General features: G+C 39.7%; 1 protein-coding gene across 3 annotated transcripts in view; it reads left to right on the top strand.

Annotated features, from left to right (window-relative positions):
* Window positions 1–2,004: 2,004 nt before the first annotated feature.
* Window positions 2,005–24,708, top strand: part of FAM120B (family with sequence similarity 120 member B) — a 52,649-nt gene continuing 29,945 nt past the window's right edge. Inside the window, exons 1-5 of one of the 3 annotated variants that reach the window (XM_063329104.1) lie at window positions 2,005–2,038; window positions 5,465–6,510; window positions 9,780–9,960; window positions 15,658–15,753; window positions 21,702–21,874. In XM_063329104.1, the coding sequence (XP_063185174.1) occupies window positions 5,491–6,510; window positions 9,780–9,960; window positions 15,658–15,753; window positions 21,702–21,874 (1,470 nt within the window). In that variant the 5' untranslated portion in view covers window positions 2,005–2,038; window positions 5,465–5,490. Of the gene's footprint in view, window positions 2,039–3,092; window positions 3,610–5,464; window positions 6,511–9,779; window positions 9,961–15,657; window positions 15,754–21,701; window positions 21,875–24,708 lie in introns of those variants that run through there. The other 2 variants (XM_063329103.1, XM_063329105.1) reach the window with 2 other exon arrangements.

Genomic DNA, 24,708 nt, shown 5'->3' with positions numbered 1-24,708 from the left:
GGTCTCCCCGGGCCCTCGGGCTCCCCCCGGGCCCAGAGAGCACCTTCCCCCGAACCTTCCCGCGGGTGCCGCGGGCCGGGCGGGTCCCGCTGCCTCCCCTGGTCACAGCTCGGGGACACCACCGTGTCCCACTGGGGAGCAGCTCGGCCTCGCATTCGGAGAACTGGCCTCTTTGCCCCCCTTTAACTCCGTGAAGATGCTCACGATCTTTGTCACTCTAGAAACCACGGATCGCGTTTGTACTAGATGACCTTCTGAGGTCCCTTCCCACACGAAATATCCCATGATCCTGAGATTTCCCCTGTGCACCAGCACCCGTCTGCCCCAGCAGGCAAGCCCGGTGTAACCCCACACAGCACCGAGGCCTGGCTTGTCTTGGTGGAGTGTCGCAGAGTGGTGAGGGCGAGCGATTGGTCTCAGATCATGTACACGGGATAAAAAACATGACAGCACTTCTCAGAAAAATGTTTTGCATTCCGGCTACGAGATTTCACTGGATGGCTGGAAATATTCCCTTCTGATATCGAATTCATCAGCAATATTCGCTGCTTTCACCAGTTCTCATAGGGAAAACCCCTCTTCTCTTTTCCCCAGTTTCATTAAGCCAGCAGTCTAAATAGTAACGGCAAACTACCGCTCCAGAGTAGTTGCCCAGACTGCTCTTCCCCTATGACAGCCAGCGCAGCGTGCTGCTGTACTGTACTGCGTTTCATGCATGAAGGGTTTTTCTGTTCCCCTGTGGCCTGCAGACCCCTTTGCCCGGTGTGCACATCTTGTCCATTGTCTGCTGGCTGCGGCGCAAAACCTGCTGCTAATAAACTTTGGAAGGGGGGGGGCAGTTCGATCGTATGTTTCCAGGGCTTTCCGAGCCACTTCCAATTTGCGTCGTTTTTATTTCTTTCCACATCTCTCCATGTGCAGGGAAAAGCAGGGGGGGAGGAGGGAGAAGGGGGCAGAAGCTTCCTCTGCAGAAGGTGATTATGAGAAAGAGGATGGGTATGGATGGGGCGGGCCGGAGCTTTTGGAAATGCTCTCCCCTTTTCTGAGAGCATCTGCCCGGAGACGAACAGATGTGGGCACCTGCGGTGACAGGCCACATATGCTCCGTCCTATTCACAGGCATTCAGACACAGCTACAATGGTGAGCCTTTGTGCGCATGGAGTCACCAAATATATTAATCTGTGCTCCCCAGAGCACCACTCTGTTTAATTTTTTCACCGGCAATAACATCTGATCTAATCCTCCCACCGGCTCCCCCATGTCCCTCTTTACCTCCCCCCCGCTCCGCGAAAAGATGTGAAGTTATTCAGGTCCCCACCTGTTGCCGGCAGGGTGGGAGCAGGTCGTGTTGCCATCAGGCCTGCAGCCAGGCCCTTAACCCGGGCTGTGCCCCGGGGGAAACGGGGGTTCCCCCCAACCGGCAAGCGCCGACCAGTGCAAAGCAAACTCGGCCCCCTCCCCACTCCGGGACGGGTCCTGCCCAGCCGCCCGCCATGCTGCCCCAGGCCGCTTTGTTCCCCCACGGCCAGCGGCCCTCAGGGGCCACATAAATCTCCCGTGTACGACTCGGGCGTTTTCAAGCAATTTCGGTGCGCGAAGCTTTCATCTCCCCACGTCCCGGTCCCCCGCCCCCGTCCCGGCTGGGTTTGTTCGGGGGCACAATGGCCTCTCCGGCCCCATTGTGGCCGTACAAAGCCGAGGGACACCAGGCCGCGGGCGGGGACAGCCGCTGTTCAAACCAGCCCGGCCCCCCGCCGCTGTCATGCGAAGGACCCCGTTGCAGCCGGCTGTCCCCGGCAGAGCGGGCAGGGAGGGCGCTACCAGCGGGCACGGCAGGGGCGGGCAAGGACAAGGACAGGGACAGGGACAGGGACAGGGACAGGGACAGGGACGGCGGAGATGACGCGGCCGCTCGTGCGGCCGCTCCCGCAGGGCCGGGCCGGGCCGAGCCGAGCCGAGCCGAGCCGAGCCGAGCCGAGCCGAGCCGCCGGGCGCACGCGCAACCCCGCCCCGCGGGAAGCGGAAGCGCAGGCTCGGGTCAGTGCTGGGGTGCCGTTAGGAGGGGGCGGGCGGCCGTTTAACGGCCACGCCGCGCGGGGGCGGGGGAACGGGGCGGGTAGGGGGAACTCGTTGCGGGTGAGAGGGGATAGAGCTGCGGTTCTGGTCGGCGGCGTGGTCTGGGCGCTGTACGGCCTCCCGAGGCCTTCCCGGGGATGAAGGCAGCGGCCCTCCCAGGTCGGCCGGTGCAAGTCCCGGCCCTCCCCTCAGCGGCGGGCAGATGCCGCCGGCCCTTGGCCTGCCCGCGGCCTCCCGCTGCCCTGCCTCGGGGACAGGCTCCGGCCTTTCAAGGCGGCGGGGGGCTGCGGGCCTGTCCCGGCGCTGCTGCACGTCGGAAGTGGAGGACTTTGCTCCTAGTTCCTTGTGCTGTGGGCCTCTGGGCTGTTGCTGGAGTGGTTATTGTGAACGTTTCTCCTAACAACCCGTTGCAATGCTGTGTGTTACTGTGGGCATAATAAAATTTGTATCGTGGTGGTTGCTTGCTGGCAGGATGAAGTTTAGTGGTATCAGCTGTTATAGGGGTCATCTCTCTGAATTTTTGTGTCTGTATAAAGTGGCTTGAAAATGTTTTTTGGTTATTTTAGTTTGTGGAGAAAACTTTTTTTTTTTTCACCTTGCAGATTCATGCAGTTGATAGTAATGCAGTTGAGATCCTATGGTAACCCGAGGTCTCCATTTCACACAAGTGACATCAGAAATAAGCATCCAGTCTTAAATTGTTTGTCTGTCGCACAGAATGTGCATGTTTTCCACTCTTGGGAAACTTAGCATTACGACATAAAACATTTTAGTCTTGATTCTGCCAACATTATTGAGGTGCTTCTGGTGAAAGTACTTCTCAAGACAGTAGATAGATCTTACTTGTTCTCTTTTCTGTTACTCTGATGGATTAGAGAGCAATTTCCTTAACATGACTGTTACTGTTTAGTAGTGAAACAGGACGGTTGACAGAATATAAACTGCATTTTTTATCATGCTTTCAACGAATGTGTTTGATAGTAATATGAAAATGCTAGAAGCGGCCAAGGTGCTTGCTTATGTGTTTGGCTGTGAACTTGCTATTGATTAAGCTAAACTAACACTGGAAAATTTTCTGAGAAACTCTGTATTGTAGACTTGGTTAAATTGTTAGGCAAGAGGAATGCTTCAAAATACAGGTGTGAGGAGGTGGGGAAATTTTGTTTCCATTTGTTATAGTACAATATAGCTAGTAAGTTGCTACTTACTGGCACTTCTTGCTCTAGGCTACTGTGTAGCCACTATCTGAACAGTGTAGCCACTGTACTGACTCATAACTAAAACTTGCTTGGACGCAATGCATTTTTGCAGAGGTAAGACCTGCCATGATATACTGCGTCTGTGTAGCAACCTCATATCATTTAGTCTGACCGCACGTGTTAGTGATTGAAAGATAAAGACCTTCACAGACACATTGCTCGGTCTCCATGGAAAGTAACAAAAACCGGTAACCTCCCAGTGATCAAACTGTTTGGAATCAGAGATGCGTCTTTCCTGGAAAAGCAAATGGCTGGAGTCTTAAGAGCAGCCAGGTAACACTGGAAGTAGCATCATAGAGAGAGCAGTGTCCTACCTTGTATCCATGTGCAGCAATGAAGCAGATTTATACACACTTATTTCTGATTTTATAACAATGTGGTCTACTGTATGCACTTAGCTTTATTTTGTATGTTATATTACATTATATAAGAAAGAAATTTTTTACAATGAGGGTGGTGAAACACTGGACCAGGTTGCCCAGAGAGGTGGTAGATGCCCCATCCCTGGAAACATTCAAGGTCAGGTTGCACGGGGCTCTGAGCAATGTGATCTAGTTGAAGATGTCCCTGCTCATTGCAGGGGCATTGGACTAGATGACTTTTAAAAGTCCCTTCCAACCTAAAACATTCTATGATTAAAGAGGATGCTATTCAAAACCTGTATCTGGAGGGTATTAGATATTTAAACTCTGAGGCTGCAGGAATACTTTTAAAAGCTGTCAATTCACAGTACTTCTGTGAATTCAACTTCCTTTTTTTCTTTTTGTATACCATAAGCATGTATATTGTAACGTAACACCTCTGAGACAGTCAGTAATTGAAATGTCAGAAATCAGCAGTGTGAAAAACAGGAAAAATTGTACCTGTTTAATTAAAACATAGTGAATTTCTTCACTGTTTAACTGAGAAGGGATTTAACTGTCGAGTAAAATCAAAATAAAAACAAAACAGATTTTCTGAGAATAAAAAAGAAAACAAAGCTTAATGGAGCTTGTTACATCCATTCGTCATTAGAAGGTCCTTTAAAATAAAATGATGCTAAGGTAGAGGAAATTGATGCTGTCGTAGGGGAAAGAACACTTCTGTCCTACAGGCTATGCCAAAATTCTTTGCATTGAGACTTCCAGAAATAAAAATGGAGGTCATCAATGGTTTTCATTTTATCCCACAACTCTCTCTCTAAGGAATATGTAAATTGTTTCATTTGTATGCTATAAAGTTCTGCCACAGAATGTGGAGACTGTCTTCTTCAATATTTTGGTATTTCCTAAACTGAAAATAGACTTATACCATTTTAATTATTTAATGTCTAGTTTATGTTTGCATGTGTGTCTTCTAAAACTGACTGGTTCAAAATTGCAGTGCATGTTAGAAATGCCATTTAATTTATTAACTTCACTATTAATGATGGTCAGATTTGTAGATTCACAAAATATAGGTAAACCTCTAATTCTTTAAACAAGTCTTGAAAATTATGTCTTCAAATGACAGGATGGTAAAATGGATTGAATTTCTGATTCAAAGCAGAACTGATACTACCAGAAGCATTGCAACTGTTGCCCTATCAATGAACTATTGTCTATAAACTCAGATGGTAACTGAACCATTCACACAATCAAGGTGCAAGATTGATTTCCAAAGTTATTATGTATTTTTTTCTGCTGATTTCAATTAAAGACGTTCATATACTTTTAGTGTGAAAATCAAGCCATTAATTCCTGTGTTGTACACTAAGATGTTATAAAGCTTGTACAGGTAAGATGTTATAAAGCTTTTAATTAGGTCTATACTTGTTTATCTAGCAATGTGTACTTTTCTATATGTTATGCTATTAACCAGAAATTTTTAAAGTCATATTCATGAAAACCTTTTGATATTTACAGTTTTCACTGATATAAAAAGCAGAAGTGGAAGGCAAAGTGAATGGGCACTTATTTTCAGTTTGTTGATGGGAAGAAAACTGGTTCAAACTGTATAAAGGCCAGGACAATACAACAAGCTCTCAGCAAAAGCAGAAAAATAACAGTTCCGTTCCCAAGCTGCTTTTTTTTTTTTTCCTGATTGTAGAATTTCATTACTTTTCTCAGTATTGCATTTTAGAATGCTGTTTTTCTTTTTCTTCTTTCAGACTGCTGTGGGTTTCAGAGATCAGCCATGGGCATTAAAGGTTTGCAGGGATTTGTGGCAACAGTTTGCCCTGATGTATGCAGAATGGTAGATCTGAGAGAAATAGCAGAAAAACATCGCATCGATCACCCTGATTTCCCACCTGTTATCGTAGTAGATGCCATGAGTTGTGTTAGATACTGGTACACACCAGAATCCTGGGTATGTGGTGGACAGTGGCGGGAGTACCTTGCCATTTTAGAGGATTTTATTAAAGCTTTTATGGCAGCTGGTATCAAGTTGGTGTTTTACTTTGATGGAGTGGTGGAAGAGAAAAAGAGAGATGAATGGATCAAACGGAGGTTTCAGAATAACAAGGAAATAGCCAGAATTTTTCAATTTATCAAGACTCACAGGAAACAACCAGGGAGAGGAATGTTTGTTGTTCCCTCAGCTTTGCCTACTTTTACGCGTTTTGCCCTAAAGTCGCTTGGTCAAAAAACAGTATGCACGTTGCAAGAGGCAGACTTTGAGGTGGCTGCATATGGTTTGGAACATAACTGCATAGGAATTCTTGGCCAAGATAGCGACTACCTCATCTATAACACGTGCCCCTACTTTTCCATTGAGAAGCTCCGTTTGGACAGACTGGTCACTCTTATGTACTCTCGAGAACATCTTTGCCATGCGTTGGGTCTTAGTTTGACACACCTCCCTCTCTTTGCTTGCTTGCTTGGCAATGATGTTGTTCCAGAAAGATTGTTGGAAGGCTTTTGGCATAAATGTTTAGTCACCAGTCCCCACAAGAATAACAGCTACAGCAGAAGGGCAAATGTAATTCTAGCCGTAGCAAATTACATCTCAAAAGTTCCATGCTCATACAGCAGCCTGGAACACTTGAAAGAGGTGCTACCTTTGGGATCAGACATGACATTACTTTACAGAGGAGTGCAGTCCTATCTTTTGCCCGGGCAGCGGTCTCCATGGATTCCTCCCAACGTAACAAATTGCCAAACGTTCTCCCTTCAAGAACAAACAGCCATGTGTCAAGATAAGGAAATCCTTCAGGTACCTTGTTTTTTAAAGCTTAATGGTCACTTTATTGCTATGACTGCTTAATGGAAGTTGGTAATGAGTACACTGAACCTATTGATTTAAATTTGCTTGAGCAAAATCTTTTGTCTGTTAAGAACAGCCACGGTTAGGACTATTACATGCATCACGAAGAGGGCCGATGCAGCACATTTAATTAAAAGCAGTTCCTCTCTTGCTGAAGCATCAGGCAGGTCAAATAATGGGGAGCAGCTCCTGCATATGCCTATAGCTGGGCATACAGATGTAATTCCTGTGTATTGCGTGGTGTAATTACTTGGGTTTTGCTTTGAGAGCACACAGGTCAGCTACAGCTATTTAGCGGTGTGCTTGGCTGTGCCTGGCACATGCAGTCAAGGTATCAAAAGGGCTAATGCAGAAATTGAAATTGCTCTTGTAGAGGAGATGAAGAAATTTCCTATAAATCTGTATCTCGTGGGTTTTGGATCAGGTTAATTATCCTTCAGATTCATTGTCCCTGGAGGAACCAAAAGCACTTCAAGTGGCTTGTTAATTCTTAAGGGCAGGGCTGCACTAGCTAGTTTCACTCACAGTTTCCCACATGGGCAGGGATGCTCTAGTGTTGGGGTGAGAAACAGCACAGTCAGATTGGGTCACTCTGGGGATGTATTAGCTAGGGTAGCCTACCTGGCTAATAGAAAACTGAGCTACCTTACATCAGACTTTATACAATAGTAGCAAGTCCGGAGTACAATTCTGTAAATTTGTGGCAAGTAAGATAATGCATTGAGATTTGATAAAAAAAAGTATATACAAGGTAGTGTATTTTAGACCCTAGATTAGCCATCTGTTACTCCCTATTTTATTAAGCACCTATAGACTTCAAATAGTCTTTTTTTGTCTCTCTTACTTATCTTGAGCATTTTCTTTAAAACTATTTTTCTGTTTCCTCATATTACTCTAAATTAATAATGTAATTTATATTTTCCTTTCCTAAAAGGACTCTAAAACATTTAAAAACTACATTGTAACCTGTGCAATTCTCATTTCAGCTAAACTGCAGATACGTTTGTGTTTTTTAATTAACCACACATAGATACAATACGTGTCACTTTTGACTGTAGTAGTTAAATAGAATATATTATTTAAAAAAAAACCAACCACCCTACATCCTAACAAAGTGTTGAAAAATATTGTTTATGCTTGAAGTGCAAATTAAAATTAACCAGAATGTAATTATCTTGGTTGGATTATGTCCAGGACAATAGTGGTAATATCCTTGCTCCTTAAGAGAATGTACCATGCGGTCTTTATGACAAGTGGTCATTATTTCTTGGCTAGATCTTTCATTTGAAGGCTTGCAGTTCTCTAGCGTCATGCTGAGCTACTGCTGTAATAAAATAATAATGTTTAGAAACACTATTGAAGAATGCCTCACTGTTGCTGAATAAATCCTATGTTAAGCCAGTCCCAGGGCCAAGGAAATTACAGTCAAAGTTGTAGAAATGTTAACTTGTCTTTTGGTTTTGTAAAAGGTGTTTAAATATTTGTATATGTAATGTGTGTGCTTTGTGTCGTATTTTGAAACCTATACGTATTTCCGCTTACCTTGCACATAATGTAAACTGCACGTAAATGACATACACAGCTCACTTCCAACCTTGAGGACATAGCCTCAGGTTGCTGCTTCTCTAGAAAAGGAGCATAACTTTCTAGCTGACTCTATGTGTAAATCAGAAATATTTTTAAAGATACAGCACTGAATACAGCAATGCTTCTAGAAATAGCTTGTGTCTTTTTCAGGATGTAAGGATGTACAGATTATTGGCAAATTGCAAGAAACTAGTATTTTCAAATTATCTCATATCTGTGATAGTGGTTTGTATGAAATAGTTCAATGCTTCATTCAAATCATGCTTAGAAATATTTAACTCTTTGCTTTTGTTTTATACAAAAGTAGATTTGGGGAATTACATTGTTTACGTATATTAGGGGATATTGAAGTATTTCTTTCAGGGCAACTATTAATTTATTGCTGTAAGAAAATACTCTGTTGATAGGCATCGTACACAGAAGCCTATCACTGATTTTATGCTCATGTGAGAATTTCTTCTGAAAGTATGACATTTCAGTAGAATTAGTTTTGATCAGTAATGACCCAGTGATTGACTGCAGCTTTGACCTGTTGAGTTCCCAGGTTTGCGGATACTGGAATTCTGCAGAACTGGCGAATTTGGCTCTGGCCAGTGGTCTGGTAATTCCTAGTGAAAAAGGCTGAGATAGCTGCATGGATAGCACAATCCACGCAGATAGCGTGGCACGTGTAGGGAATGCAGAGCAGAGAAACATCAGTGCCTCCTCACCATCCAGCATGGAGAGCCCAGGAGAATTATTATTAGTGGCATCTCGTGGAAATAATTGGCTCCGCTCAGCTGTTTGAACACCCCCACAGTTTTGGTCTGATGTTGTGGAGTGGAAAGTCTGTCTGGTTTTGCCCTTGGCCAGTCTAGGTTACAGGTGTTACTGGTTGAAATTCTGTGCTGCCTGAGAGCAGCTTGGTTGCTTCTGCATCTAAGCGGCTCCAGACTGGCTGTCCCTGTTGGTACTGAAGCTGCTTATAGCCTGCTGCTGTAGCCAGGTGCGTCTGCATACAGTGCATGGTTAGTATGCAGCCTGGGTGATGCTGTGATTCTACTTTTCAGCAACAGCCTGCAGACCCCTCACTAGAGTAGACTGTATTTCTTTTCTTGAGGAAGAGCTATTGCAAAGTAAAAGTGTGGTGAATTTAAGTATTCTAATTTCACCACAATGTAAACTATGCAAAGTCAGCTCCTGAAAGAAATGGAGCTGTCTTATGTAGCTCATCTTGCAATAAAATTAGAAGTTTGGGGTTTGTCATGCCTTCACTCACTATTTAAAAAGGGAAGGTATGTTTTCAGGTGACTAAAGGAGGGCAGCTCATTTTTCTATTTCTGAATTCAGAATTAATTTTTAAGAATAATTACTCCCTAAAAACTGTCATTAAAAATGCCAAGTTTTAAGAATGCAAGGAGGGGCTAAAAAAGGCAATGATCCCCAGGGTTTCCTGGGGATTCCTGTCCACAAAAAAGATAGATGTCTGAAAGTATGCCATACTACTGTTATTTGAACAGGCACTTTTTCTCTCCCTGGCTATTCCCTCCATTTCCACTGATAGGGAAAGTGCCATTTCCTTGAACAGGTTGTTGCTTTATGATCCTTTTTAATTTTGGAGATAATGCCCTCTTCCTTCTTTGAACAAACAGGTAGCTAAAGAACAGCATATCCGATCTGAGAATTATACAATCTTCAATATCCTGAGCAGTGGAGAGACTGAGTGCAGCAACTCTTTGGAAGATGAACGTGATACAGAGATTCCCGGACAGGCACTTATCTACCGTCCTGCTCGTCAGCATATTTATTCTGTCCTGTTGGAATCTGGAAAAGGTAAGGATTAAACTACTTACACCATTATTCAAGTATGCTTTCAATTTTGAAATATGAAATTTTGAATTAATTGTTTCAGTGGCTACATCAGCATGACATTTAGGATAAAAACTGTGGGCAGCTGAAGTGTACTTCTTAAGGAATCAGGAGAAAATGTGACAATGAAATTGCAGGTTTTCTACATGCTGTTCGATTTCAGTGCTTTTGAAGAGATTTTCTAAAAATTGGGGGTTTTTTTCCTTGTTAAGTTGTGAAAGTTGTTAATGATCAAAGGGTAGAGCAAAGCGATAACATTTAGAAGATTTTAAAAGTTTGAGAGGATGTGAAACCTTATGTTACTTTGCTAAGTCTAGCTCCTGATGAATTAGTGAGTTGTAATACAGTGTAATGCACTGTTACAGTTTTACCTTCTGTTGGTTTTAAGTCTGCAATTTTAAGAACAGTGGATAGTCAAATATGGTTATAGTGGTAATACAAATGTAAGTAGTCATGCCAGTGATTGTTAGTTCTTTCATCAAAGTGCAAGAAAATATGATTTCTTTATCCAGTGGTGTAAACAGATTCTGTAGCAGGTATAAGTATCTATGCTTACATTCTTCTGTTTTAAGACAGGTAATTCTTTATTCACATCCTTGGACAAATTTTATGTTCTAAAGACTTCCAGTAGTTAAAAGTTTTCTTTAGCTACAGTGTCTTCTAGGCAGTGAGTTGAAAATTAAAAATGTACTGAACTTTTATTCCTTTTAATATGTTGATTTTTCCTTGGTAAAAAGGAAATCTTTACTGATGAAAGTGCACCGCCATCAAACCTAATATTCAAACTATGTGCTTAGAAGGGCACAGAAAGGTAATTAAGTACCTGACTTCTTTCAGCAACTAGAAGCTGAAGTTGTGCCATAATAGGAAAAAAGAAATAGGAAAAACTGAATCAGAGTTTACGTAGGCATTTGGAGAGAGTAACAAAAATCTCAGCAGTAATTATGCACATCTGTCATTTTTCATTTTTTCGGCCTACTGCCTCTAAGTTTTGTAGACAATTATAACTTGGTTGGGTTTTGTTTATTCCTCTAAGCAGCAGGATATTCATTGATGTTTTCAGAAACACCCAGACCAAAACTTCTAATTAACAATTGTTGCTGCAAGATGGCAGGGTAGTAGGCAGATTTGCATTTGTGTTACAGTGTTTGTAGTACTCAGATGAAAAAGATTAGAAATGAAATCAGAAACATTAATTTATAATCTTATTGAAAATGAAATTTGGACGTGAAAGAGGTCTTCTTTTAAGAAAGTGATTTTAGAATAAAATCACAGATAACATGTATTATTTATTCTCAGTTCATGTTTCAAATTTCAGAGATAATTTTCTAAAGTAAATCATAGTGCATCCTCAGTCCTTAACCCTTCCAGAAAGGTAGGTAGAGTGTGTCTGCGTGGGCACCCCTATTAAATCTGCATTTTTAGTGCATGTGTCTACCTCTAACTGCTTTAACCACGTCTTTTCCTAGTAGTTCATGGGTTGGTATTTTATCTTAGCATATAGTTGCTTCTAAGTCAAGAGTGTAGACCATTAATCAGAGTCTGTATGGGAATTCATAAGTAAGTGTCAGCATTATTTTTTATGAATTTGTTGCTAGACCTACAAGGAAGTTTTGTTCTTTACAAAGTAAGTAGAATCCTATGCCAGTTTCCCTCAGATGAGGTCAAGTTGACTGTTTTTTGCAATTTGATGAGGGGTAGGATAGGAAGAAGTAACCTACGCTGTATGTGGGTTGTAGGATAACGTAGAATTAATGTGCCTAAGAGACCCAAGAATCCATAGGAGCTGGATTTTGTCATATCCTTTGAAATCACCTGCATAGACCATGCCACTTTGCCTGAAGCTATAGTGTGACCAGTGTTTCTTTTGCTGTCAGTGCCAGTTTAGGTAATTCTCTTGCAGAGCCACTCATTTCAGTCCCTGTGCAACCTCTCAGTTGTGCTGGTGCAGCAGTTTGTGCAGCTGCTTGGTGGCCTAGTTTGAGATACTGAAAATAGCCCTCTCTCTTCCTTCCCTTTCTTGCAGTCAGGTAACTAACCTGGTTCTGTTTCTCCACCTGACTCTTTGTGTAGCCACAAACAGCTGTGGTGAAACAGCCCAAGGGAATGGCAGGGAGTGGCAATGAGCAAATCCATGGTCGCCTGTAAAAGTTCGCAGTGCTGCTGAAAGCTCATGAAGCTATGCCTTTGGCATAGTTTGGTATACGGTAAGCATGTGCGTACCTTTACTCATGGAAATGTTACTAGAATCACAGCCTATTTTTGACCCTACAAAAATATATAGAGGGTTGATGGTGGTCCTGAAAACATGGCATTTGTTGCCTGTGTATTTTAAAAGCATTTTTATAATTAATTGAACCGTTTCTGATCATTAAGTGGAGTATCGCCTCTAGTGACATATAAATTGTTAACTTTTAGCATCTTTCCTAGAAAAACAGTACTATTGGAAAAATTCAAGAAGGAGGGGAAAATAACAGTAATGCAGCTTGATAGGCCAGCCAAGCTCTCTTTTGTGTGCTAAGATTTCAGAACAAAGCTGGCAGGTTTTGGCACTAGCACAGTCCATGGAAATACCTGCACCTGCGTGACTGTTGCCAATTAGGAGGTTGTGTAATGTAGCCTAAGCCTGTGGCCAGCTCCTGGAAGTCCTGGCATCACTCCCAGTTCTAACATTAGCAGGCCAGACTGACCCTCGCTTTGACTCTGTCAAAAAAAGTCCATTAGCAGAATTTTTGCCAGTTATCACCAGTGACCACTCAGGAGGGCTGGCATTGTTGCAGGCATAGAGGAGCACACATAACAGCATTTCCAACTGTCTCGTGTTTTGGTGTTGTGTACATAGTTGAAATTTTCCTTAGGCTGCCTAGGTTGTTCAGGTTGTTCCACAGGTTGTTTGGAATCTATTGAAACAAAGGAACTGCTATGTTTCGAATTTGACTGATGATATTCTGTATGTGCATTGTGGGGAAAAAAAGTTTGAAAAGTTACTGGTTTTTTCCAGAGACATTTCCATGCAAGGAGGGTTGGCATTTAGTAATTGTGGCTCCATTTTTTTCTTGGTATGTTAATGTGCTGTCAGTTTGCAGGATCTTGCTTTCAGCTATATTTTTTTGGCTACTTATATGAATAGTCATATACTTTTGTTGCTAATGGATTATAATAGTGAAAAGTACTGATGTGGTGCTACGTCCTGTACTAACATTCACATAGATTAAAAGAAAAAAAACTAGAGGTTTCCTATTGACTTCTCTCTTTACTGTGCTTGGGCCTGATGGGTGATGTAAAGGTAATATTTCACTGCCATTTGGAATCAAGTGACATTTTGATAAGTTGTTCTGTGAATTGTGGAACTCGGAAAGAGTGATTCTCCTCGCCAGCTTCCCCTCAGCAAAGCTTTTATATTTCCAGGCTCCTTCCTAGCAGCTCTTAACTTCTTCCCGTGTCCTTCACAACTCCTGCCTGCAATATATGGTGTTTTCAAGTATGTTTCCTATTGCCTTCTGCTCTCCCCACATCCTGTCTACCTTTTTATTCAGCTCTAGCTCTTCCATAGCTACTTGTGTATTGACTTGCCATCCAGTGCGTTCAGATACAACAGGTAACTTGAACTTTCATGTCTGTCTTTCAGTTGGTGCCCTAATAGCATCCCTCTGTCAGCTGAGTCACTAGTTTCACAAACTGTTTAGGAATTTAATACATTTGAAATCTCTTCTCCTCTGTCAGATTTAGTTGAAACAGAGCAGTGCATCCATGAATTACTTTCTTCCTTAAGAAGCCAGGCTAAAATTTGGGAGGTTGAGCTGAATAGATTGAATAAAGCAGAGTAATTTACATAATAAATCTTAAAACAGAATGCTAAAACATCAGAAGCTTTCTGAAAGTGACTTTGGGATATTAAATTGGTGGGTTTTATTCATGAAATAGCATTATCATAGGCAATGATTTATAATCAAGATGTGAGACTATTCAGCTACTGGAATGTGCAGTTTAAGGTTTGGGTTTTTTTTCCCTGGTATAGGCATTTTTCATTTTGTTCATAATGTCATCTGTTTATGAACAGTGAAGCATGGCAAGGCAACTGTAATGCTGTCCCGCATAGTCCAGCTGTTGGTTCTTTAGTCCCTCACCTTTATTGGGAGTTTGTGCTGTAGGTCCATGGGTAAGGAAGGAAGAAGAAGCAGGGCTGTAAAACAGATTTTGTCATGTTCTTTTCCCCCACTCTTATCGCTGACACTAGCATCTGAGGAATTTCTGCCATTGCACCATAGCACACTACTTGTTCATTCGTGCCAACAGTCGTTTGCAGCGTTGAGCTATGAGTGTGATCAGGAAATTAATGTGACCAAACGGTTTGGCGTGGTATAGGGAAGGGAAGGGGAGCATTGGAGAGATCTGATTGGTTTGTTTTAAGCTAGATGAAGTTTTTGATTAGGGTTCATAATGTGGCATCGGAAATACTTGTGCAGTAAAGTGCAGGGTGATTGGAATTGATGACAAAAGGTAGGAATTTTTAAGAACAGTGGCTTCAGCACTGGCTGAGAGCTGGAAGGAATTAGAAATGCAATTCTGTGAATCTGGAAAGGGACGAAGGAAGGAAAAAAAAGCTTTGAGATTTGCCTGGAAAAGATTTGAAAACACTATTCCAAGCGCCCAGGACTGGCTAAATCTGTTTACTTCATACTGTTTACCAGACTGCAGAGGGTGGAAATTTAGGGCACTATGACATGGTTACCATAAGCAAAATCTGGACAGAATGCAGAAGCACCAGGTATAACAATAACGAAGGAGGTTTTTTTAAGACTTGCATTGGAATGATTATGAGCTGATTATTGGAAATTGGATAGACTGCATTTCAAAAATTCTGAAATGCTTGAGTTTTTTCTGAGGGCATTTTCATTTTTAGTTTTTTTGTTTGTTTGTTTGTTTTGAAGCATCAAGTAGTTATATGCTAACTCAAGTAGTACAATTTTTAATTTAAGAGGCACCCTGCTCTTTACTGGGAGGCGGGGCAGAGTTGAGGTTAGAGGGTAGGAAGCCACTTGAGCTATTATGCATAAACAATCCCTTTATACTAGATAAAAGGTCTGGAACAATGGGCTGTAAAAGCTCTGCATCTGATGGTGGGATGACTCCATTGCTGTCAGCTTTCAAATAGCCATCAAGGCCTCCTTATAAAGATTTTGCCTCAAACCCTGACACGGGAAATGTCAGGGCAAGTTGGGAGGAGAATCATATTAAGGACTGCCTGCATATGTGGCAGTGTGACAGCCCTGAGAGACTGAGGTAGCTCATGTAGGTCCCTAAGCTATGCCAGATGCCTCCACAGCTTCCTGAACTGCCTTGGAATGGGAAGGCCTAAAATTGGCTGAAAGCCATTTTAGAACGCTTTCCACAGGCACTTGTACTTACATTTTTGGCTGCAATTCCCGACTGCAAACTCATGTTTATAGTACATAATTCAAACTCTTCTCATTTGTTCTGATGATTTGTCATAAAGATACTAAAACTAATTTTTCTTGGTTTGTTTTTAAAGAAGCTGAGCAAACAAGTCATTATGAAGTGCCTTCTATTACTTTACAATCCTGATCACCACTGCTTCCAACTTTTACACTACTGTCAATGCTTGCATTTGACTTACTGATGCAATTCTGTCTTTTTTAGGTGGAGCCTATCCTTTGGTAAAAGAGTGGTTTGTCTATTTTGGCAATCCTCTCCAGCAGCCAGAGCTGATACAACCTGTACAACCTTCTGTTCCAGGTAGAATAAAAATGTGTTTAAATCTGAACTGAAATAATGACATCACTAAAATCGGGTTAGACAATCCATCATCACATATTTGATATGGAATGCAAAACAAGTGTGGAGAACAAGGAGCTCAAGTAGAAATGCTGCATGCTTGTGACTTCTTTTTTTAATTACCCCATGTAATTATAATAGGATTCAGCTTTGAGCTACATGTTATTACTATGTCTTGTTAAACCCAGTGCTAATTCAGACATCAATTCTAAAATGCAAACAATTTCTTAGAGGTTCTAAATATTGCTAAATACTGCTCTGAGGCCAGGATAAGTGGTTGTGTAGGGCCATACTAAAATTCTTCTATTAAGCTGTTTGAGAGAATGCGTTAACGAGATTTGTGGAGAATATAAAAAAGGACCATTTTTAGATCACCTGTGACAACCCAAAAAGAGAATCCAGCTTTCAATAAAAAATAAGTAGGCTGTCTGTTTCTGTGAAGCTGTTTCTACTGTCTTAAGCATCAAGTGTTTTGTGTGAATTTTATCTTCTTTCCTTTGGTAAAGGATGCATTCGTGAACGCTTTTAGTGAAATTAGTGTTACAAGGAATGTGTTACATTTACACGGAAGTATCATAGACTTTAGTGAAAAGATTGGGCACTGTGTATGTCACTCATCTCTTTATCACTAAATTGTATCATGCAATGTAAGTTTAAGATAGGGACCAAACAGTACTGTATCAATGATGTTATTTCAGAGGGTTTATTTGTCCATGCTATTGTAGTCATAACCCCTCTATCTTTACTCTCACAGCTCACTCTCTGTCTAGCATCTGCTGTCATGTGGATCAAGAGCTCAGAGGTTTTTTTAGTCTTTCATATGAAATGACTTATATGCAACACTGTTGATATCTTATTAAGAAAAATTATCTACTTGATTTTTCAGAGTAATTACCAGTTCTTCTTCCCTGGAGCTTTCTGTAGCAGTCCTTGTTCTGATCTCATCTAAGTCCAGATTCAGACGATGAAAAACATGCACATATTTTTTATATTTTTATTTTGGTTAGGGATTGCTTTAGAACCTACTTGTTTTTAATTTTCTAGGGTTACAGTAAATTTTCTTTTAAGGTATCCTAAGATTGTACATTTATCTTCATATTTGAAACTCACATATTTAATAAGAGTCTTCAAATTCAAGGATGAAGGAAAAAGAGTTGCTCTTTAGAATCAGCCTTTTCAAAGTCCTTTTGAAAGGAACTGTTTGGAAAGAAATGAGTTACATAGACAAAGTACAAACAAGGTTTCATTTGATATACAGTAGTTGCACTGTCCAGTACCCCGATATAATATTAGGAGAGTGATTATCTGATTGACTTGATGATAGCATGAAATTGCTGTGAAATTTTCCAAATGGATATGAGTATGCAGGGTAAAAATTGATTGGTCTGTACTGTACAGCTGTTTTACTTCAGCATACAATGGTCTGGGAACATGCATTTGTAAAACAAGCAAACAAAACTCAATGAAGTATAAACCAAACCTAGGTAGTTAATTTCAGTTTGCATGGCAAATACACTGCATTTATTGTTATGAAATTTTCCTTCCCAGATAGTATAGTACCTTACTCCCTTTCTGGAGAGGAATCCACTTAATCTCATGTACTCTGGTTCTACTGCTCTGCAAACATGCTACACATAGAACCCATCTTCATATTGACAATAAACAGGATTTAAAATCACTGTGTGTGTTTGTTTATAGCAACTGTACAAGAGGAGTTTATAAAAACAGCATCTTCTCAGCCATAATCTTTACTAACTCAGTAATGAAAGGCTGTTCAAGCAAACTATTAAAAAGGGGGAGGAGGACTTCTAGTGTTTATTTTTAGTGCTCTGTTGTCATTCCTTCAGCGAACAAATATTTTTCTAAAATTTTTGCAGTCCATATTTGTATGCCTTACATTCGCTCATGCATCTTTTATTTTCCACCGCATGACTTTCTAATTCACCAAATAAGGTTCTCAACAGCGCATCACATTTTTCAGACAGGGATCATACTTAGAGCTAAATTTAAAGAAGTAGTTATAGGAAGTTAAAGTTCAAAGCTGTCAATCAAGATCAGGTTACTCAAAAAAGAGAAAAAAACCTTACCAGAAATTATTTGAAAAATCACAGGTGCAATTAATCTGGAAAGGTTCTTTGTTTTATCTTTTTTTTTGAAAAAATAACCTCATCATCACAACTACTTTAGAAGTGTACTGAGAATATATGGGAAATCCTGACTCTTGAAAGTGATTTAGATTAAAAAGTCTGAAGAAAAAACATTTGATATAAACTTTGAACTGTAATGTGCGTAACCATAAATGTTTCAGATTTCACATTGATATTAAATAAATTAAAAAAGGTAGAATTCCCACTGATTTTTTTGTGGGTGTATAGAACAGCAGAATTGTCATGCATCTGAAAAGCTTGCAGGTAACTTATTGAATGTTAGCTTTTTTTAAAAAATGAAATACTGAATCCTAAAGGCTGTAAGATGATAGCTTAAAATATATTTAAAATATAGTGTATGTTATGTATATGTATTTTTCTTGAGAGGCAGTCTTCTGAATTAGCATCTGCGCTTGCTCACATTCTCTGTCTCTCTTTCTCCCTTCTGGAATGTTTCCTTTCAGTTGAATGAATGTGAACATGATGTTTCCCACACACTGACAGAGCAGCACTTAAATTGATAAAAAATGTCTCTGAGAAATGAATTTTGTTACAAGATCTGTGATCCAAGAAGATGCTGTTTAACATCCATATCTTGTGAACATTGCTGATCTATTTGGTGTGTGTGTGCAGTTCGTATGGAACAGAGGAAGTTTTAAAGTCTTTACTGGAAATGTATGGATTCTGCTTGTCATTTTATTTCTGAAAATGTGTAGGATATTGTAGCTTCATACCACAGGAAAGTTTGTTGAGGAATGCCTGAATGCATTCCTGTCCAGCCTGCTCTATGTGAACCTGCTTTGGACTAGATGATCTCCGAAGGTCCCTTCCAACCCCTACCATTCTGTGATTCTGTAATATTAGTGTATTAGTGTATTCCACAACTTTTGTGTGCATTGCATATTCATAAATCAGTTATTGAAGTTCAAACAAATGGGAAAAAAAATATGTATTCCCTTGAAGTGCTCTTGTTTATCATGATGCTTTCTACATGGCAATGTCTTTAAATGTGTGAGTGAAAAGGAAAAAAGAAAAAATAACACAATCAATGCTTTCTCTCTTAACTTGTTGGTTGTCCATTTTTGTGCTTAGGCAAGTAGTACATCTTGACCTCCGTGGAGGTCTTTGTGATGCTCCTCTTCTTGGACTTCCCAAGGACTACAGTTTACATGGTACTGAATATGGTTTTCACACAGTTTTGTGCATGTTGAGAATAACCATAAGCATATGTAGTGTTTGAGTATCTCTCTATAATTCACGGGAACGTGTAGTTCCTACGACCCCAGTAGGATAGATCATTTTCTCGTGACTAATCTTTACAGTAAAGATGTATCAATTGTATATATCTAAGTATGTTTTGGTGTGTTTCCCTTTTGTTACTCAGTTTTGGGGTTTTTTTAGGTTAATTTAGCAAATATTTAGATGTGTTCAGAAATTAAAATATTTCTCCCTCCTATCCCAGAAAATTTCTGTTTTTCAGGAATGTTTTCTAGTTGCTGTGAAGTATGTCATGAGGATTAACTAGAGCAGAGAACAGTTTTGTAGGTCTGCTGTATATGAATCTTAGGTCCGTTGACAGGGGGATTGGAACTAGATGATCTTTAAGGTCCCTTTCGACATGAACCATTCTATGATTCTGTCACTGTATGCATGATGAGAGAGTCATTAAATTTCAGTGTGTTTGTTTTCTTTGTTTTACTTATCTTTCATTTAAGGGTTAATATAACGGCTCACTCTTGGGTATCACATGGAATTTAATTACTTATAGAAGAGATCCTTTCAGAAAAATTATGCTTTTGGTTGGCATGTTTTACAAGGAGATAGCGTCAAGTTTTCTTTCCCAGAGTGAATAACTCATAATTCATCAGTACCTCTTTTTTTTATTTCCCAGGCGCAAGTAGATGTTGTTTCTGAAAGTGTAAGAAAGTGTTTATGGAAGAGATGTCTTGAATTTTTTGTTCAGCTCTCTCAATATAGATATGCAATCTTGATTATTGGTGTAGTTCATGGTTTTACTCTGAAGAAAGAAGGATTTCTATTATTGGATATACCCCTGGATGCAATTCATTTAAAAAAACTTTACAGATGGAAAGACTACTTTCCTTTAACTGATTCTTGGCATATCTGTTCATATGCAGCTGATTGGGAACCTTCTAGAAAGCAGAAACCATCAAAACTATTTGAGTTTACCTATGTAAAAATTGTCTCACACATTAAAGTTGCTTAGCCTTGGTAGGAAAAGTTGACTTTGTTTTGGTTTTATGCATATTATCTTTGCTTTTCTTCCTGGAAGTCAGTCTCTGCTGTTCTGTTTTTTACTTAAGGCAGCAATTACCAGCATGCAAACCAGTAATCCAAGTCTTATTGTGCTGTCTGTACTGGTCGGCTCACTGCCAGCATTTGTGTTATCGTTAATTTGCATTTCTAACTCCAATCAAGAAACTGGCATTTTTTCTTAATATATATATATTTCCCTACAAACTAAAGTTAGAAACTTACAGATTGTATGACGGGAGTTCTTTACATGGTTAAAACTTTTGATGGCAGTTAGTCTTAAAAATAGTAAAAGAAACATCCATCAGGGAGATGAAGAAAATACTAACTTCTCTTCCAGTTTCCCCCTCTCCAAAGAGTTAGTACCATTTGGTTAATGGGCTTTCTTGGTTAAATAAACATTGTCTATGTAGATTTCGGCACCTTGTCACTTTAACCATTTATTATCACCAAGTGTTCCTGACTGGACTACAGCTGCTGCATGTCACACAAAAAAGAGGTGTTACCAAATGTAGCTTAATTAGTCCACATTTAAAATTCACACCTCGTTCTATTTAACTACAGAAGCAGCAGTACTTTATGGGAGGATTCTGTTTTTAATTGGGATTCTTAGGCATAACCAGTTAGCTGTTCTGTTATTTCACGTGCATTAGTGTTTATTTTGATAATGGATTAAATGTAATTTCAATGGGGAGCAAATTCTACATTAGTTCACATGTGTCACAAGTAGGGAGATGGCAACATGAGGTAAATATTAAGGATTTAGAGACCAGAGTGGAAGATACTATAGAAAGTCTGGGAAGATACATTATACATAACTGATGGCAGTTCTTTTGTGTGTGTTTGCAACAGCGTTTCATACAGTAGTCTAGGGAGTGCAAAATACTAGATAGCCTTGATTTTTGTTCCCAACCTGGAACCTACTGCAGAGGAGTCATACCAGCACAGTGTTTTGTGGAGAATGCATTTGCCAGTAAATGGCAGAGGTGACCGGTTTGTTCACTGAAACAGATGATTATATGGGAGGCAATGCGAGGATCCCTCAAGGACTCCTGATACGCTAGCTCTAAGAGAGAGAGAGGAAACAGGTATGGTTGTTTTCTGCTAAATCGCTATTTTATGATGAAGCTAACTTCATCTAATGCTGTGGATTCCCAAGGGAAAGGACACACTTGTAGGCAAACTTTGTTCTTGCAAAGGGTAAAAGCCTGATGTCTCAAAGTTGTCTATATTGTTGTAACAGTTGAATTCAGTCCACTCTGCTTAAACATGCCTGTATTCCATGCAATTTGTTTAAATTATAGGCCTTAATTTTTTTTTTGTTAGTTTTTTTTCAAATGCCAAGTTTTGTCAAATACTTTTTTTTTTTTCAACTCTGTGGTCCTTGCAAGTGCCAAGAGCAGATCAGTTGTTTCCTTTCAGATTGTAATGAGGTAGGCATGTTTTATCTTGTTGCTGCCAAGATAAAATAATGGATTTCTTTTCTAGGTGGAACACCTGATTTGAAAACACTGTGGTTTGCCAAAGGCCCTGATGTGGAAAAGCAACGGTATAGTACATTTCTGGCATGCTTTCACCTTCAGGACGGAATGGAAGAGCTCCAAGCTCTAGAAGCACCTGTTGCAGCATTCTGCTGCTTGCTGGCGTATCTTATGATGCAGGTAATTCAGACAGTTGCTTTTTCTTCCGCTGTCAGCCCTGATAGATGTGGTGGACTAATAAAATGTTTCTTGCTAGACTGGGCTGGATTTTTGTCTTAATCTTTACTGTAGGCATAGTTGATCAAATACAATAGCACTGCATTACAGTATTTTTAATTACTCCACTTAACATGCGTCATCCTGTTCAAGAAACGCTTGGGATTTTTTTAGTAGTTAATCATAACTCTCGCATGCCCATGACAAAACCCCTTGGGCAGTTTAACAGAGTATAAACTGAGGGTTTTCCCCCCACGTTTTGGGACCTGTTTGCAAATTAAAGCTACTCTTTTTGTGTTTCCTTTTTGTTGTTAAAAGAAAACATTCCCTCAGGTGACTATGCAGGCTGTGCAAACAGACAATATAAATATTTAGTCAGCTCTCACTACTCTTTCATGCCATCTTGTCAATCTACTCGATTTCAAGCCAGAACTGAGGATATGGCCCTTCTCATTAAATTCTGAGTAATAGGTGATCATTAGGTAGCAGTTCTGTTATAATTCCAAACGTTTGGCAGCCTGCAATCTACCTTAATTGTAATAAAAAGAAACACAAGATTAAATACAATGTTGCTTCATTGTTTACATTTCTCTTAGGTGTTTAGTATATTGTCTGTACTTGCCACCTTTCAAACGCTGATCTTGGAAGCAGATTTTCCTCTCTAAGGATGGGGAAATTATAATGCCCTTATCTAATCTGATAAGCTCTGTTGCATTTTTACTTACACCAAACTACATTTTGTCTTTCATTTTGCTTTTTCAGATTTCACTTGCCTCAATAACAGATTTATACTGGTGTGTGATAACATGAAAACAAGTTCTCCCTGACTTTTCCTTTCTTTTTGCTTCATATGTGTTTGTTTGAACTTAGATGACGCATTGAGGGAGTACATATGGGAATTATACAAATGATCCATATAGCTATTTTTTTTCTTTAATTTTTGTATAGCAAAGGAAATGGAAAGGTTTTTGAAGATGAAACTCATGAAACATCATTTTATACCTTGTGGTTTCTATTCAGCAAGATACATATCATGTACTTAGCTTTAAACAAACTTTTAAGTGTTTTTCATATTTGGATATGAAATCACCTTTTGATTTATCTGTCTGTTTCCAGTTTCATTCATTTATTGTGCTATATAATTTATTTATTGTGCACCCTTCCATAGCATGGTTACTAAATTGAGAAGTGTTTCTTTAGTGGGATTAAGAAGAGGAATAACAGAACACCTACAGAAATGTGGATTTACTGAGTCTTGATCACAGCGTATTAATAAAATGAAAAAAAAAATCCTTGTTAGGGATATGGTTTTAAGAATTTATTATCCAATGGCTAGTGTTAAAAACAGAGATGAAAAGAGTTTTGCAGCTCATGTTTTCAACAAGAATAATAGCAGAGAGATCGTGCAAAGGGCTTTGTTTGATAGAAGGTTTTTCATGGCAGTTTTTCTCAACACGTGTCCTGTTTTCCTGGTTCTCTTCTGCCCTCTGAGTTGCAATGATAAATCTACTCTGTGAACCAGACTAGGGAATTTATTTGCATTAAAATGTTTTTCATTGCTGAGTTCTTCTAAACTTTGTTAGTTGTCTGATATTATCCATTTGTTCTCTTGGAGCGTTTGAGAGGAAAAAATGAGAACTAGAGTGTCAGCAACCATGCTTTGAGCTGCCATACTGCTTCCATTTGTTTTGTAGCTGGGAAAACAATGCTTGTCTAACTGTGGCCTAATTTAGCCTTACATTTGTATTAGAGAGGGAAAGTGGATTGTTACCCTAAAGGTAACGTTAAGTTGAGCAATTGTAGGTTGCCTCGAAGCAGACTGACATAATTTCCTTCAGGGAAGGAGGGAGAAATACGCTTCTTAAAAATTTCGTTACTTATCATTTAATCTAACCTAAAACTTAGGTTTTTGCAGGAACCAGCATAATGGACAACCCATCTGGTTTCCTCAAAATTTATATGCAAGTATTTAATGAAAACTTCAGATGCAATTTTTTTTTTTAAGTGAGAAAAAATTTCCAATAAGCAAATCTTGACTATATAAAGAAAGTATTGATTTGAAGAGTAATCTTTTGGGTGAGGGTACTTTTCAAATATCCTCCATATTTAAGAATAAAAATAGTGAAAAAACCCAAAAATAATAGGTTAGGGAAAGAAGTAGATGAGTTCAAATATCAAACTGTGGAGCCTCCATAGAAAGGGGGAATTTCTTTTTCAAGATCTTACAGTTTTGGAAGCCTAACAGTGGACGTGTGATAACTCACCAAGTTTGGTTACTAAATAAAGTATTTTTCTTAAAAGTGTTTTGACATTCATAAGCATGTTGGCTGATCTGCTCTGTTGGGGGCATTTCCTTGCTCTTGTACTTGCAAGTGATCTTTGACTTACTTGTCTCAGTCCAAAATTCTGCAAGTATTAAGAATTGTTTTGTAGATGAAAGTCACTTTTTCTGTTACTGCAATGTATGAAATATGCAGGTTTACTAAATCTATCTTGTTGCCATCTGCACAAAGGCGACACCTGACTTGAAATACAGGGTAAAGTAGGGCCATTATCAGATCTTACCAGCCAGGTGGAGTTAATGAATACCAAGGAGCATTTTGAAAGCTTAAAACTTTTCTGATACCCCTCACATTCTTGTACTTTATGCAAGTTTTAACAGAGACATAGGGGGCAAAGTATTTTACAGTGGGACAAGCAGCAAGGCCTGATTTTAAAACAAAAAAAAAAAAAAAAAAAAAGGAAAGAAAAGAAATTCTCAGTAGTGGCTGAATAATTTTTATCTTGAGGAGGAAAGA

The sequence above is a fragment of the Chroicocephalus ridibundus genome, chromosome 3 (assembly GCF_963924245.1).
Source record: "Chroicocephalus ridibundus chromosome 3, bChrRid1.1, whole genome shotgun sequence".
Taxonomy (NCBI): Eukaryota; Metazoa; Chordata; class Aves; order Charadriiformes; family Laridae; genus Chroicocephalus; species Chroicocephalus ridibundus.
This window is presented reverse-complemented; position numbering and strand designations above follow the sequence as displayed.